This window comes from Saccopteryx leptura, chromosome 9 (assembly GCF_036850995.1).
Source record: "Saccopteryx leptura isolate mSacLep1 chromosome 9, mSacLep1_pri_phased_curated, whole genome shotgun sequence".
Taxonomy (NCBI): Eukaryota; Metazoa; Chordata; class Mammalia; order Chiroptera; family Emballonuridae; genus Saccopteryx; species Saccopteryx leptura.
This window is the reverse complement of record NC_089511.1, coordinates 44,900,318-44,916,660: the sequence shown is the minus strand read 5'-3', so window position 1 is coordinate 44,916,660 and position 16,343 is coordinate 44,900,318. Positions and strand designations below refer to the sequence as shown.

Genomic DNA, 16,343 nt, shown 5'->3' with positions numbered 1-16,343 from the left:
CGAGTTTAAACAATACGGTCAGCACTTAATGTTGGCCTGACTATATTTCCATTTCTTTAGGTAGGTACGCTCTGCTAGACAACGACAGTTTTCTTTTTAGTTAACATGGCTCTAGTTCATGATCAGGGCTGCAGTTATTCTGCTATTATGTCCTTGGACATTTTAGCTGTTTCCAATTTTAACACCATTATAAAACAGCACTGTGATGAACTTTATGCAGGCATGTCCATCCATCAGCAGTGTGAATTACTTTCTTAGGTCAGGTTCCCAGTGGGCTAAAGGTCCGTTCTGTCAACGAACCAAGCAAGCTATTTCCGGTTGCCCTTAGTAAAGATGGCAGGAGGAGGGGCGTCACCGCCGTCAGGTTGCGGCATCGATGCCCTCCCCTAACATGGCTGCCTTTGTGCCTCCCCTTGGTTTTGTCCGGTCGAGTTAACTCCAACAACTCAGTAGCGATGGCGGCGACCATGGCGGCTTCTCGCAGATTCCGCGACCTGCTGACGTTGCGTGAGTCACCTCGACCTCTGGGGGTCCACTGCACTGTCTTGCTATCATGGAGATCGTAGGACAGGGAGGGTCCGGGTCCCTTAAACTCAGGGATCCGTGTGTACTCCAAGGGCTCCCTAGATCTATAGGTATGTGTCTTACATTCGGGTCGCCCATGGCCCATGTCCCCAATCTGGGGTCAGTCCCAGGATCAAAGGTCTGAAGTGGTCCTCAGATTGAAGTCGTTGATAATTGCATCCCTAATCTTAAACTCTGTATCTGCCTAAACTATTTTTAAGGGTCTATGTTCCCTAGTCTGGTGTCACTGAGATGTGTGCCCTCTGTTCTTGAAAGTGCTCCCCAGTCTGGGATTATCAAAAGCTTTTTCTTCTTTATCTCCCCAGGACTGACAGTCCCCACCCACCTGGGTCTAAACCTTAGCCTTCGCCCCATGGGCTCTTCTGCACAAGTTGAGGCCTCCAGAGCAGCTGGCAGTGAAGCCCCACATCACAATTATGAGTCCCTTCGGGTGACAGCTGCCCAGAAACACATTCTGCACGTACAGCTGAACCGGCCTGAGAAGAGGAATGCCATGAACAAGGCCTTCTGGAGGTCTGGCCTGCAGATCCTGGAGGCCTGACTGCAGGAGGAGGCAGGGAATGAGGGGTTGAGCAGGGGTAGAGCATGGGAAACAGACAGGAGGGTAGAATTCCCACCCCAGACACAGCCCTTCTTCACTCCTTGTTCCTCCACAGTGAGATGGTGGAGTGTTTCAACAAGATCTCCCAAGATGCTGACTGTCGGGCTGTGGTGATCTCTGGTGCAGGAAAAATGTTCACTGCAGGTATGGGGTATACTGCACTCCCATCCCCACCTCTCCCCTCCTACTGGAAATAGAGCAATGCTTCTTTATTTTTTTTTAAATGCAGCAAAGAATTAAAGGTTTAGTTTTAGGAAGTGGTTCACAACTAAAGACAAGTTAGCTAAATACTCAAAGACCTGGCTCCCAATGGCTTCCAGAGGATGGATTATATCGGGGAAAAATTGTTAATCATGATGACTCACGGAGTTAAGGTTGTGGTTAAGGTCATGGTCAAGGTCGTGGCTAGGGTCATGGTCTTTACTGATTGGTTGGTGCTAGGAGGGAGTATTAACATTTTGGCAAAGATCAAGTCTTGGGTAGAGTGTAGCTAAATCAGTGCATTTAGTCCTGATGTCTGCCATAGTGCCATTTGGCTGCTTTTCTGGGCCTGGAGCTAAAACAGAACTGAGGCCTGGATGTTATCTCTAGTTTATCCAGAACTCTGTCTCTGTGGTCAACACACATGAGGCTTTGTTCCTAAGATTATTTGATGCTGATCAGAATGTCATTATCCACGCCTGACCAGGCAGTGGCGCAGTGGATAGAGCGTCGGACTGGGATGCGGAGGACCCATGTTTGAGACCCGAGGTCGCCAGCTTGATAGCGGGCTCATCTGGTTTGAGCAAGGCTCACCAGCTTGAGCCCAAAGTTGCTGGCTCGAGCAAGGGGTCACTTTGTCTGCTGGAACCCCCCAGTCAAGGCATATGTGAGAAAGCAATCAATGAACAGCTAAGGTGCTGCCATGAAGAAGTGATGATTCTCATTTCTTCCTCTTCCTGTCTGTCCCTATCTGTCCCTCTCTCTGGCTCTCTCTGCCTCTGTCTCTCTCTCTCTCTCTCTCTCTCTCTCTCTCTCACACACACACACACACACACACACAAAAATATCATTATCCTGAGGGCTTAATGATAAAGCGAGTTGTCCTGCAAGGGAGGAGGCAGACAGGTGAGTCTGGGTGCTTGATGAGGCCAGTTTGAATCAAAAGGAGAAAAAATCATAGGGTTTCTCTGTGCTTACAATTCCCCTTCTTTTGATCTTCAATCTTGAGGAATCTGGGTTCAATCAAGAGGGAGGATTATTAGCTCATAAGATGGAGTCAAATTTGTCATGCCCACCTCTTCCTCAGTGGTCCCTGAGCCTTATTTATTTATTTATTTATTTATTTATTTATTTATTTTTTACAGAGACAGAGAGTGAGTCAGAGAGAGGGATAGACAGGGACAGACAGACAGGAACGGAGAGAGATGAGAAGCATCAATCATTAGTTTTTCATTGCGCGTTGCAACACCTTAGTTGTTCATTGATTGCTTTCTCATATGTGCCTTGACCATGGGCCTTCAGCAGACCGAGTAACCCCTTGCTGGAGCCAGCGACCTTGGGTTCAAGCTGGTGGGCTTTTTCCTCAAACCAGATGAGCCCACACTCAAGCTGGTGACCTCAGGGTTTCGAACCCGGGTCCTCTGCATCCCAGTTCGACATTCTATCCACTGCGCCACCGCCTGGTCAGGCAGTGGTCCCTGAGCCTTAGAGGGGCACCACAACCATGGTAGATTAAGTATTAGGCCAGAATACCTGTATTCTAAGTAATACTCAGAGCAAACCACAAGTTAGTCTCTGAGTCTTTAAGACTGCCAGTAGGGAAGACCTCCAGATAAAAGGCTTAGAGTTTCGGCCCTGGCCAGTTGGCTCAGTGGTAGAGCATCGGCCTGGCGTGCAGGAGTCCCAGGTTCGATCCCCCGCCAGGGCACACAGGAGAAGTGCCCATCTGCTTCTCCACCCCTCCCCTTCTCCTTCCTCTCTGTCTCTCTCTTCTCCTCCCGCAGCCAAGGCTCCATTGGAGCAAAGTTGGCCCGGGCGCTGAGGATGGCTCCATGGCCTATGCCTCAGGCGCTAGAGTGGCTCTGGTTGTGACAGAGTGACGCCCCGGAGGGGCAGAGCATTGCTCCCTGGTGGGCATGCCGGGTGGATCCCGGTTGGGCGCATGCGGAAGTCTGTCTGACTGCCTCCCCGTTTCCAACTTCAGAAAAATACAAAAAAGAAAAGAAAAGAAAAGAAAAAAGCTTAGAGCTTCATTTTTGCTGAAATGGAGGCAGGCAGTCACAATCTAACAGATTCCCCTGATCTGCTATCTGAATGTCCCTGATAAACATGCTGACAGCAACTCAAGCAAGCTCTTCGTGTGGCTTATACAGCATCAGTCACTGAAACTGTCTAAGCATGAGCTGTTGTGATGACTTACCTGAAATTTACATTATGTTTTCTGGCTGGGGTCTGTAATTGCAAGGCTCAGAAAAACAGTTTTAGTTCTCAATAATTGCAAGGCAAAGGATGGGAAAAGAACAAAACACTATCAGGAGGGCTGCAGCCAAAAACTTTCATTAGAAAAATTCAGGAACCAGTCTGATCTGCAGGTAAAAAATAAGACTTTACAGACAACCAAATTGGAATCTACTATCCACAGTTGGGCATGATGCTTCCTATTAAAATAATTTTTCTCTCTAAAGTCACCTTCATTTTTTCTCTGGCCGACAAATAGCTCAGTTGGTTAGAGCATTGTCCTGATATGCAAAGGTTGTTGGTTCAATCCCTGGTCAAAGAACATACAGAAATAGATTAATGTTTCTGTCTGTCTGTCTGTCTCTCTCTCTGCCTTCCTCTCTCTGAAATCAATCAATAATTTTTTTTTTTTTTCATTTTTCTGAAGCTGGAAACAGGGAGAGACAGTCAAACAGACTCCCGCATGCGCCCGACCGGGATCCACCCGGCACGCCCACCATGGGGCAACGCTCTGCCCACCAGGGGGCGATGCTCTGCCCATCCTGGGCGTCGCCATGTTGCGACCAGAGCCACTCTAGCGCCTGAGGCAGCGGCCACAGAGCCATCCCCAGCGCCCGGCCATCTTTGCTCCAATGGAGCCTTGGCTGCGGGAGGGGAAGAGAGAGACAGAGAGGAAAGCGCGGTGGAGGGGTGGAGAAGCAAATGGGCGCTTCTCCTGTGTGCCCTGGCCGGGAATCGAACCCGGGTCCTCCGCACGCTAGGCCGACGCTCTACCGCTGAGCCAACCGGCCAGGGCTCAATCAATAATTTTTTAAAAATAAAATAACCCTCATTTTATCAAAGATAACTAAAGACTAATTTATTGTATAAATCTAGTTTCAATAAATTTGGCCTGGCCTGACCAGGCAGTGGTGCAGTGGATAGAGCGTTGGACTGGGACGCAGAGTACCCAGTTTCAGAAACCCCAAGGTCATCGGCTTGAGCAGGGGGTCAATCAGTCTGCTATAGCCCCCCTGTCAAGGCACATATGAGAAAGCAATCAATGAACAACTAAGGTGCTGCAACAAAGAATTGATGCTGCTCATCTTTCTCCCTTTCTGTCTGTCTGTCCCTATCTGTCCCTCTGTCTGTCTCTGCCATAAATAAATAAATAAATAGATTTGGCCTGTGTGCGTGAGTATGACAAGAATAGTAATTGATCATATAGACTCTTTTAAATCTGCTTTTCTGGAATTTCATGAGGAATCTCCAGATTGAACTTTAGCCTCTCAGGGCTAAGAGGCCAAGCTACACAGTAGCCATCAACATTTGCCTGCAATACCTATCGATTTCCTTTGTTCCTTTTCTAGAAAGACTGTTGTGAACCCTGTGAGTAAGATACCAGGCCAAGGAGCTTTTATCGGCTTCCAAAGTTAATCTTAAGTCCTTAAAGCTTTCTGATGCTCTCTAGAGTCTATGCACGTCTCTCTCAAACATGGCATTTCATTCAAAGTCTTGGTAATACACCAGTTTCCAATTGTGTCCTGTTATAAAACAGAACATATTCCTATTGAATTTATGCAGACAACCATATTGCTGTGATAGTAATAATAACCATTCAGAGTTTCCAAATTTCTAGAAGGATCGGGTAGGGAGTAAAATATAAATGTTTCATTATAAGTGATGCTGCTTTTTTTCTTTTTCTAAAGATTTTATTTCTTGATTTTAGAGAGAAGTGAGAGAGAGAGAGAAAGCCGTGGTGGCATAGTAGCAGGAAGTATAAACTCATAGCAGTTGCTTCTCACATCTGCCTTGACCCAGCAATTTCAGGGTTTCTAACCCAAGCCCTCAGCATTCCAGGTCCACACTTTTATCCACTGCACTACCACAGATCAGAGAAGCAATGCGTCTTAATTAGGGTTTTCTTTTTTTTTTTTCCCTTTCTTTTGCAGGGAGGGAGGGAGAGAGAGAGAACAGAGAGAGGTGAGTTGCATCAACTCATAGTTGCGTCACTTTAGTTGTTCATTAATTGCTTTTCATACATACCTTGCCCGGTGGGCTCAAGCTGAGCCAGTGATCCCTTGCCCAAGCCAGCAACCTTGGACTTTAAGCCGGCAACCTTGAGTTTCAAGCTATTAACTTTCGGATCATGTTGATGATCCCACATTCAAACTGGCAACCCCACGCTCAAGCTAGCGACCTCGGGGTTTTGAACCTGGGATGTTAGCATCCCAGGTCATTGCTCTGTCCACTGTGCCACCACTGGTCAGTCCTTAATTAGGGTTTTCAACAGCTTTTTAAATTTAATTTTTCTATTGATTTGAGAGAGTAAGGGAGAGAAAGAGAGAAAAGCATCAACTCATCATTCCATCTCGTATGCACCCTGACCAGGGTTCGAACCTATGACCTCATTGGGCTGGGATGATGTTTTATCCACTGAGTCACCCAGCCCACAACCTTGGCATATTGGCATGATGCTGTAACCAACTGCACCACCTATCCAGGACTCTTTCAGCAGCTTCTAACTTCCTCTTTTATCATTTTTTGAAATTAAAAACATTCAACTCAGAAATTAGTCTTAACAGAACATGACAGGAAGTCTGGAGTCTGGACTTAAAACCCTCAACTTCTGAGAGTCTTTTTAAAAATTTTTGTCAGTAAAGTGTGGTATAATAATAACATGCTTTCATGCAGTTATCCAACACACATGAACTGATTTCCAGTTTCATTTCTGTTAGATCTTTTGATCGTCCCACAGGTCTGTTCCTTAGGCTGTGTAATTTCCATTGACCAGATTCACTGACTCCTTTGTCATCTCTATTCTGCTGTTAAATCTGTTCAGTAAATTTTTTTTTAAAAGCGCATGCGCGAGAGAGAGACAGGAAAGGAGAGGGATGAGAAGCATCAACTTGTCGTTGCGGCACCTTAGTTGTTCATTCATTGCTTTCTCATGTGCCTTGACCGAGGGCTACAGCTGAGCCAGTGACCCCTTGCTCAAGTCAGAGACCTCTGGGCTCAAACCAGCGACCATGAGGTCATGTCTATGATCCCATGCTCAAGCTGGCAAACCTATGCTCAAGTTGGTGAGCCTGTGCTCAAGCTGGATGAGCCTGTGCTCAAGCCGGTGACCTTGGGGTTTCAAACCTGGGACATCAGCATCCCAGGTCAATGCTCTATCCACTGCACCACCATCGGTCAGGCTCCAGTGATTATTTTTAATTTCTGGTTTTGTCATTCAGAGTTCTCAATTTTCCATTTGGTTCTTTTTTTATACTTTCCATCACTCTGCTGAAGTTTCATGTCTTTTTATTTATCACGAGCATATCTATCTTTGAGCCATTAAGCATAGTTATAATGGCTGCTTGAAAATCTTTGTCTCCTAATTCCCACATCTGGTTTGCCTTCAGGTCAATCTCTGTTTATTATCTTTTCTTTTAAAAAAAATGAGTCTCATTCCTTTTTCTTTGTATTTGGAGTAGGTTTGGACTGTATCCTGGATATTGGAAGATGTTGTAGAAACTCTGGAACCTACTATAGAACTCCAAAGAGTGTTGAGTTTCCTGTTTTAATCAGCTTAGTTGGAATCAGTTTTTAAATCTCTCGGGCTGTATGCATGCTTCATGTCAGCAAGCAATTCAGGCAGTTTACACACAGAATTGGGAACTCCCTTCTCTGGTTGTCTCTTTTCTTGAATTTACCACCTCACTTTTCAGCAGCTAGGGTCACCCTGAGTCTCTCTTCTGGCTCTTGAAGCACAAATGCAGCTTGGCCTCAGGCTCAAAGCTTTAAAACCAGGTAACTCACTTGGTGCCAGAAAGCTTCTTTTAAGTGATAATTCTCTCCAGAATTTTCCCTGTCCAGTAGTTGTTTGTAGCTTATCCAACCAGAGCCCATAGTTACTGTATCTTCTCTGAGAAGATCCATGAGGAAAGCTAAGCATCACCTACAGCAGCGGTTCTCAACCCGTGGGTCGCGACCCCGGCGGGGGTCTAACGACCAAAACACAGGGGTCGCCTAAAGCCATCGGAAATACAGATTTCTGGATTGCAGTTGGCGCTGCTTCAGGCGCAGACCCCACTGCCAGCTCTGCAGTGGCCCATCCCACCCGGCAGTGAGTGGTGCCTTCCAACTCAAGAGCAAATTTTTCAAAACATAAAACAAGAATATAGTCATTGCCCTGGCCAGATAGCTTAGTTGGTTGGAGCATCCTCCTGAAGTGCATACATTGCCAGTTCAATCCCCAGACGGCACATACAGGAACAGCTCGATGTTCCTGTCTCTCTGTCTTTCTCACATAAAAATAAAATAAAAGTATATAGTCATTATCGGAGGTAAAAACATTTAGAAGTTGTTCTTAATCAGAATGAAGCTTTTACTTCAGAAAGTCAGCCTCACTCCTTGGTACTCATAGCACCGAGTTCTCCAGGTTCCTCCTGGGTGAAGAAGGAGCAGCCTACGTTTACTCTACAAGTTGGAATCAGGTGTGAGTGTCTCTTGAAAGACTATGAAAATACAATTAGGGAGGGTTATGAGCAAGCAGAGCAGAAGAATGTGAATCTTGTGAAATATGCACATGATTAGGTTATGCGACGATATGGGGCCACGAGCTACATGTCCTGAAGCTTTCTTACGTGTCTGGGTTCCAGGTGTGACCTCAGGAGATGGCTGCTGTGTACTTTTTGCAACTGGTTTGATACCACATTTCAGCTCCAGCTTTGCAACTTGAGAACACTTTTCTGCAGGTCCATTTTATACGACTTGAAAGACCTTCAAATGTTCTGGTTGCCACAGCATATCTTTCTTTTCTTTTTAGATTTTGTTTATTGATTTTTTAGAGAGTGGAGTGGAGGGAGAAGTGGGAAGCATCAACTCGTAGTTGTTGCTTCCTGTATGTGCCTTGACCAGGCAAGCCCAGGGATTCGAACCGGCGACCTCAGTGTTACAGGTCAGCACTTTATCCATTGCACCACCACATTGTCAGACTCTTTCTTTTCTGCTCATCTAATAAACAGCCGTACCCTACTGTGATAGATTTTCCAAAAATACCTGGAGCAGTATTTTAGCAAATTATGACCTCAGTGGCACTCAACAGCTTTCTGCACAGGGCCCAGCCCCATGCTGGGAGCTCAGTGATGACTGAGACAGCCCCAGGTCCTGTCTTTATGGTGTTCCCAACTCAGTGGGGAAGCAGACAGTAAAAGATCTATTTTTTGTTTGTTTCTTCTGTTAACATCTTTGCACATTCCTCGCTCTGTTTTAACATTCCACGAGGACACTCCCGTGCCAGCCCCTCCCTGGCGCCAGGGACCCAGAAGCAGGTATTAGCCCCTGTCTCTGACCCCTTGCCCTCATGCAGCACATGCCTGAGAAGTGGGACATGAAGGTTCATCTGTAGCTGTCCCAGGCCTGGTGCCCTCATGTTTCAGCTCCCAGCTGATGGTGGCTATCTCGCTCATCCCATAATAGCAGGACTCGGCGGGCCAGAGAGAAGAAACTCAGTTTATTAGTAGTTTTAAGGATAGAATGGAACTACGAATTTAGAAGAGAAAACATAGCTCACACTTATTTAGCATTCGTGGAGTGTCTAAGCACTTCACTCGTAGGCAGTCCCTGGGTTACGAACAAGGTAGGTTAGGTTTGAAAATTTTTAAGTATTTATATGCACAGAAAGATAAAAAATAAATACTATATTAAGACAAACATCTAAGTTGCATTTAATAGGTAAATGTACCTATTCCAACTTACATACAAATGTAACTTAAGAACAAATCTACAGAACCTATCTCATTCTTAACCTGAGGACTGCCAGTAATTAATTCTCACCACAACCTACAAGACAGGTTTCGTTCCCATGCCCTTTTTTTAAAATTTAATTTTTATTGATCGATTTTATTGATTTTAGAGAGAGATAAAGAAGAGCAGGTGGGGGGGCAGGAAGCATCAACCCATAGTTGCTTCTCACATGTGTCTTAACCCTGCAAGCTTAGGGCCTTGAACTGGCAACCCCAACATTCCAGGTCTATGCTTTATCTACTGTGCCACCACAGGTCAGGCTCATTCCTAGTTTACTTTATTTTATTTATTTATTTTTTAAGTGAGAAGAGGGAAAATAGTGAGACAGACTCCTGCATGCACCCTGACCGGGATCCACCTCTCAACCCCTGTCTGGGGCTGGTGCTTGAATCAGCTGAACTATTTTTAGTGCCTAAGGCTGACACTTGGACCAACTGAGTTATCTTTAGCACCCAGGGTGATGCTCAAACCAGTCAAGCCATTGGCTGTGGGAAGAGAAGAGAAAAAGAAGGGGGAGAGGGAAGGGAAGAGAAGCAGATGGTTGCTTCTGTGTGCCCTGAGCAGAATTCGAACCCAGGATTTTTATATGCTAGGCTGAAGCTCTATCCACTGAGCAAACCGGCCAGGGCTCATCCCCATTTTATTTGTATGGAAACTTTGGCCCAGAGAGAAGAAATACACAGTTCTCACAAGTGGTAAGTGACAGAGCTGGGATTTTCAACCTCAGGGTGGCTGCAGAGTTCTTGCTAATAACTGCTAAGTGATTATACCCCAGGTATCTGGAGTGCTGGTTCAAAGCAAGAGCTCTGGCCCCAGCAGCCAGCCACCTCCCATAGCTGCCTCCTGCACACACCCCTTCACCTCTCTGTGTGGCCGTTTCCTCATCTGAAGAGAACGGAGATAACATCAGCACCTACCTCAGGTTGCTGTGAGGAATCAGTGAGCGCGCACGTATTATATGTTGATACGTGTTAACACTTTTTTGGATGTAGGCATTATTATTAGTGATTATGAAAACTTCATTGTGATTATGAATGATACCTAAAGCATTTCAAGATTCACAGGGGAACAAGATGGGGGACTTCTCTTGTACCCCTGGCTGGGGACCCTTTATTTCAAGGGGTTCTGAAAGCCAGCATTTGCAGGTCCAGGTAAGTCAGGTAAACCAGAAAAACCAGTTGGAGCAGGTATCACAAGGCGCCAAGCTGGGCTTGTTCTGGGAGGAAGCCCCTGTGGGTCACTTGGGCTTCTCAGGCATGGAGTGCAAGGCAGCAAAGGCGGTCGGACTGACCTGGCCTCAGCTGAAGTGGAGTCTGTGATGGTAGTGACTTGTGAGGCCGTACATGTCAGGCTTTTCACAGGGCCTCTGACCTCTGACTCCTGGAGGCCTTGCAGCCCCGTCAGCTCTCAACAGGGCTTTACCCTCGTTTTACAGAGAAGACACTGAAGACTCAGAGGATGAAGTGACCTGACCAAAGTCACACACGGGGTCCCAATTTAAACATATTTAACTTGCACAAATTCAGCTCTACCCTGAGCCAACACTCCTCCCTTCTCACTTATTTAAACAAACTGTGGAGGCAACCAAGCCCGAGAGTCGGGGTTGTGGATATGCATGGAAATGATTTTTCAGATTTGTTAACTGAATTGTTCGAGGACAGGCAACAGGATGAGAATGATTAAGCCCAGGAGGAAGAAAGTGAAGGATGATTCTGCTCAGAACTATCTCATATCTCTGTCCACCCCTTGGCCCCTGAGGCCCCACACAACTGGCCCCATCACTTCTCACTTCTCTGACCTTGACTCTTCCCACTTTCCCCCTTGCACATTCCACTCCAGCTACCTTGGCCTCCTTGACATCCTCACACAGACCAGGGCCATTCCTCCCACCGGCCTTTGCACTGGCTGTTCTGACATCTGGAGCTCTCATCCCAGATGTCCCTATGTCTCCCTGCCTCTCCTCCACATCTCTACTCAAATGTCACTTTTTCAGTGAGAGAGTCCCTGACCACCTAAAATTAATACTGCAGCAGCCCTCACCACACACACACACACACACACACTCTCTCTCTCTCTCTCTCTCTCTCTCTCTCTTTCTCTCTCATTTTCCTTCTTTATAGTATTTATCATCATCTGACAAAATGTTTTCATCTGTGTTTTTCTCTCCCATGTGGCAGCTCCATGAGGGCAGGAACTGTCTGTATTGTTCATTTATTGAGCAGCTACTATGTACTAGCTCCTGTTCAGGCATTGGGGATACAGTGGTGGACAAAAAGACAGAAATTCTCTGCTTCTGGAGCTCTCATCCTAGATGGGAGACAGGCACTGAATGATATAAGCACATAATTATGTGGTAACAGGTGGACAGTGTAGGAGATGGAACGTGATGGGCTGCTATTTTGCTCCAGTAGCCAAAGCAGGCCTTTCTGAGAAGGTGACTTCTGAGCTGTGGCATGGATAGAGTGATGGAGTGAGTCTTGGGACCACCACAGGGGGCAGGACTATTTTAGGCAAAGAGAACAAGAAGCCCAAAGGTCCTAGGAAGGGAATGTGCTGTGTTGTTGGAACTGTTGGAGGCCTGTGTGTACCCAAAGGAGTAGGTTGAAAATAATTTTTTTCTTTTCAGTGAGAGAGGAACGGACAGATAGGAAGGGAAAGATGAGAAACGTCAACTCATAGTTGCAGCACCTTAGTTGTTCATTGATTGCTTTCTCATATGTGCCTTGCCCCAGGGGCTCCAGCCAAGCCAGTGACCCCTTGCTTAAGCCAGAGACCTTGGGCTCAAGCCAACAACCCTGGGCTTCAAGCCAGCGACCTTTGGACTCAAGCCAGAGACCATGGGGTTATGCCTATGATCCCATGTTCAAGCCAGCAACCCCGAGCTCAAGCTAGTGAGGCCGTGCTCAAGCTGGATGAGCTCACACTCAAGCTGGCAACCTCAAGGTTTCAAATCTGGGTCTTCAGTATCCCAGGCTGATGCTCTATTCATTGCACCACCACCTAATCAGGTGGAAATGATTTTTGTGCAGAGCTGGTAAGGTATTGGCAAAGACCTGGCATTCTAATTAAGTGGGATGGCAGGGAAGAAGAGAGGGTCCTGAAGTGTCTACATGTTCCCTGTGGCTGTGTGTGAACAGCAGACTGTATGGGGCTGGGGGAGGGGGGTGGAAGCCCAGAGACCAGGGCACACCATGGACTCCAGAGCAGGGATAACGGAGACTGACAAGTGAGGGAAATGTCAGGTTTGAAATTGTCTTGCAGTTGGAACCCCCAGAATTGCTCCACCTCACATCTTCCTATCCCAGGAAACTAGCACCATAGACTCAATTGCTCAAGGCAGAAACCTTGACCGCCAAGACATCTAGCATAATGGTGAAAAGCACGAATCGTGGTACTGGGTTCGAAATCACAGTTCCACTATTCACAAGCCAGTGTGGACTTGGGCAAGTGGTGTAAGTTCCCTGTGCCTCAGTTTACAACCTAAATTGTAGATAGTAATAGTACCCACCTCATAGGGTTGTTGTGAGAACAAAGTGAGTCGTGAGAGACTCAATAAATGTTAACTTTTATTATTTCACATCCCCTCGCTAAGCCCTACGTGAGTTGCTTTCTCCACTGTAGTGGTTTGTGGGTGTAAATACGCTCAGCCTGGGTTCTCGACTCTACCTAGGTAGGGCCTGAGAGGCTAAGTGAGTCTCCTCACACCTCTCCACCAGGTATCGACCTAATGGACATGGCTTCAACTATTCTTCAGCCTGAAGGAGATGATGTGGCCCGCATAAGCTGGAACCTCCGTAACCTCATCGCCAAATACCAAGAGACCTTCAGCGTCATCGAGAAGGTGACTCTGGGGAGCTGGTAGGGCATCCTTCCTGTCCACCTCTCCTGGGACAGCCCTGATTTCGCCTCTCGTGTTTTCTTCCAGTGTCCTAAACCGGTGATCGCAGCCATCCACGGGGGCTGCATTGGCGGAGGTGAGTGCATCCACCCATCCCGGAACTCATTCTTGGCTGCATGCCTATTGGCTGTCGCCCTTCCGCCTCAGCCAATGGCCTCCAGCCTCAGATCTGTCGCTGGATAGATTTTGTACCAAAGTGCTAGGCGGTGGCCTGGGTAGAGGGGTTGGTCCTTGAGGTCGTTTAGTGTTCCTGGCCTCTACTTCCCAGGTGTGGACCTCATCACTGCCTGTGACATCCGGTACTGTGCCCAGGATGCTTACTTTCAGGTGAAGGTGAGCTATCCTCCTGAGCTTCTGTTTCCTTGAATCCTGCTTAGAGTTGGGCATTGAGTGGCAGAGCAAGGACAGCGCAGGTTAAGGAGGTGGGAGTGACTAGAGAGAGCCTGGAGTGAGCCCAGAGGGCTTCATGGAAGAGTTAGTCAGAACTGACCCTTAAAAAGTAAGAGTCAGCCCTGGCCAGTTGGCTCAGTGGTAGAGCGTCGGCCTGGCGTGCAGGAGTCCCGGGTTCGATTCCCAGCCAGGGCACACAGGAGAAGCGCCCATCTGCTTCTCCACCCCACCCCCTCTCCTTCTTCTCTGTCTCTCTCTTCCCCTCCCGCAACCAAGGCTTCATTGGAGCAAAGATGGCCTGGGCGCTGGGGATGGCTCCATGGCCTCTGCCTCAGGCGCTAGAGTGGCTCTGGTCGCACAGAGCGACGCCCCCTGGTGGGCATGCCGGGTGGATCCCGGTTGGGCGCATGCGGGAGCCTGTCTGACTGCTTCCCTGTTTCCAGCTTCAGAAAAATACAAAAAAAAAAAAAAAAAAGTAAGAGTCAATTATAGTGGCACAGTGGATGGAGCCTTGACCTGGAATGCTGAGGTCGCTGGTTTAAGGCCCAGGGCTTGCCCAATCAAGGCACATACCAGGAGCAACTGCTGCAAGTTGATGCCTCTTGCTCCTCTCCCCATCTCTCTCTCTCTCTAAAATCAATAAATAAAACCTTAAAAAAAAAAAAGTAAGGTTTAGTCATGCAAGAAGTTAAGCATGGTCATGCAGTTCAGGTGAGGTCGGGAATGAGTAAAAGAAGGGGGCCAGGGGAAGGTTGAGGGAAGCTGAAGGCCCATATGCTTACTGCATTATGAGGTCAGTGCCGGAGTGGTCAGGAGAGAGGATGGAACCCGTGGATGCAGTAAGGGGGTGAACTGAGCACGGTTAAGGAGGAACTCCCTCTGGAGATGGAAGTGGTTGACCCAGAAGAATTGAGTTGGCAGAGGAATTGGAAGTTGGGCTTTATTCTGGACTAAAAGAAACTCCATGGGTGAAAGTATATGGATGGAAATGGAATGGAATATTGGAGGGAGGGTTGAGTTAAGGGTGAAGTGGGACCTCTGCAGTAAGTGCAGAATTTTCGCTGGTATTGAGGTTGCATGGGTGCCAATACTGGGCAGAAACCAAGCACTGACAGGGTTGCTCCCCCCAGGAGGTGGATGTGGGTTTGGCGGCCGATGTGGGAACACTGCAGCGTCTGCCCAGAGTCATCGGAAGCCAGAGGTGGGTGGGGAAACCTGGGGGAGGAGACCAAAGGGCCTCTCCTGGACGGGAATGACTGCTGTTACCTGATATACCCTGCCTTCCTGCAGTCTGGTCAACGAGCTGGCCTTCACCGCCCGCAAGATGATGGCTGACGAGGCCCTGAGCAGTGGACTGGTCAGGTAGGGCTGCGCATGTGCTGGTGAAAAGCTCAGGGGCAGCCAGGCCTGTTGGGCTTTCTGGGTCCCCGTGTCCTCCTTTCTTTGAGTTATTTATTTTAGTCTTGTACCCTGACCTCATTGGTCCGTTTCATGGGAAGAGATGAGGTGTCTTCTGCTTTCTACCGTGATTGGCCACTTCTAATATGGGAGAGAGGGGAAAGAGCCCTTCTCAGACCCAATTCCTGATGCTCTTCATCCGCAGCCGAGTATTCCCAGACAAAGAGGTCATGCTTGACGCGGCCTTTGCCCTGGCAGCGGAGATTTCCAGCAAAAGCCCTGTGGCAGTTCAAGGCACCAAAGTCAACCTGCTCTACTCCCGCGACCATTCGGTGGCCGAGGGCCTCAACTACATGGTGAGGCTCTCTATCTGACCAATTACAGCCCTTCCCCGATGCCAGAGCAACCAATCAGGGCTCAGCAGCCTCTGTAGGCCTTGTCATTTGATTGGTGTGCTGCTATGTCCCGTTTTTTATTGGTCCAAGTCCAGTCTTGACCTGTCCTTTCCATTACCCACTTACCCTCTTTATCTAGACTGCCTGGAACATGGGCATGCTGCAAACCCAGGACATCATGAAGTCCGTCCAGGCAGCAATGGAGAAGAAGGAACTGAAGAGCGTCACCTTCTCCAAGCTCTGAGAGCCCTCCCTTAACGTCCCAAGCCCTGGTGCTACCTTGTACCTATGTTTCCTTATCCTTGGAGAGGGAGGATTAGTGAAGATTCTCACCTTGCTGCCTTCTACCCAGTCTCTCAATTTATAACTTTATGACGCTGATTTCTTCATGCCCAGGTCCGTATCTTCACCACACTAACAATAAAGTGAAATAAAGAATCTGGTGTCCTTATTGGAGATGGAGAGGCAGAAAGGGACTAAGAGACACATGGGGGCCCATGGACCGCAGTTGTGCTGAAGGTTGGGGGAGAGCTTTGACCAATGAGAATGGGAGCCATGCAGGTGATGACCATTCAGAGCCGGCAGTAGACAAACCAGGGCCAATAGAAAGTCTGGTATGGATGGAGCAGAGAAAAGTCACATGGCTCTGTCTGGGTTCAAAGGCTACAGTTGATATCCCTGCCTGCTTCAGGCAGGTGGTGTTACCCGGCCTGACTCCCACTCACTGCACAGTGCTGGTGCTCGAGTCCAGCTAGGGTTCCATTGCTACCCAAACTCCAGCCAGCTGCCTCATTTCTTTAAGTTTTGGGTTTTCTCATCCATGTACATATACATCCATATACTTCCACCCTCCTGGATTTATGCT

The 16,343-nt window shown here is 47.8% G+C and overlaps 1 protein-coding gene and 1 pseudogene across 1 annotated transcript; both read left to right on the top strand.

Annotated features, from left to right (window-relative positions):
• Positions 1 to 357: 357 nt before the first annotated feature.
• ECH1 (enoyl-CoA hydratase 1) lies at positions 358 to 15,916 on the top strand. Its single transcript, XM_066349144.1, has 10 exons — positions 358 to 507; positions 891 to 1,098; positions 1,242 to 1,330; positions 13,114 to 13,238; positions 13,323 to 13,371; positions 13,564 to 13,628; positions 14,816 to 14,886; positions 14,976 to 15,047; positions 15,289 to 15,439; positions 15,618 to 15,916. The coding sequence occupies exons 1-10, from the start codon at positions 456 to 458 to the stop codon at positions 15,720 to 15,722; spliced, it is 987 nt and encodes a 328-aa protein (XP_066205241.1). The 5' UTR covers positions 358 to 455; the 3' UTR covers positions 15,723 to 15,916.
• On the top strand, positions 7,610 to 8,224 carry LOC136381051 (akirin-1 pseudogene; annotated as a pseudogene).
• Positions 15,917 to 16,343: the final 427 nt, after the last annotated feature.

Coding starts and splice junctions, on each gene's coding strand:
- ECH1 (XM_066349144.1), top strand. CDS start 456: ATGGCGGCGACCATGGCGGCTTCTCGCAGATTCCGCGACCTGCTGACG. Junction 1,331..13,113: donor AGGAAAAATGTTCACTGCAG/GTATGGGGTATA, acceptor CCTCTCCACCAG/GTATCGACCTAATGGACATG. Junction 15,048..15,288: donor CTGAGCAGTGGACTGGTCAG/GTAGGGCTGCGC, acceptor CTTCATCCGCAG/CCGAGTATTCCCAGACAAAG.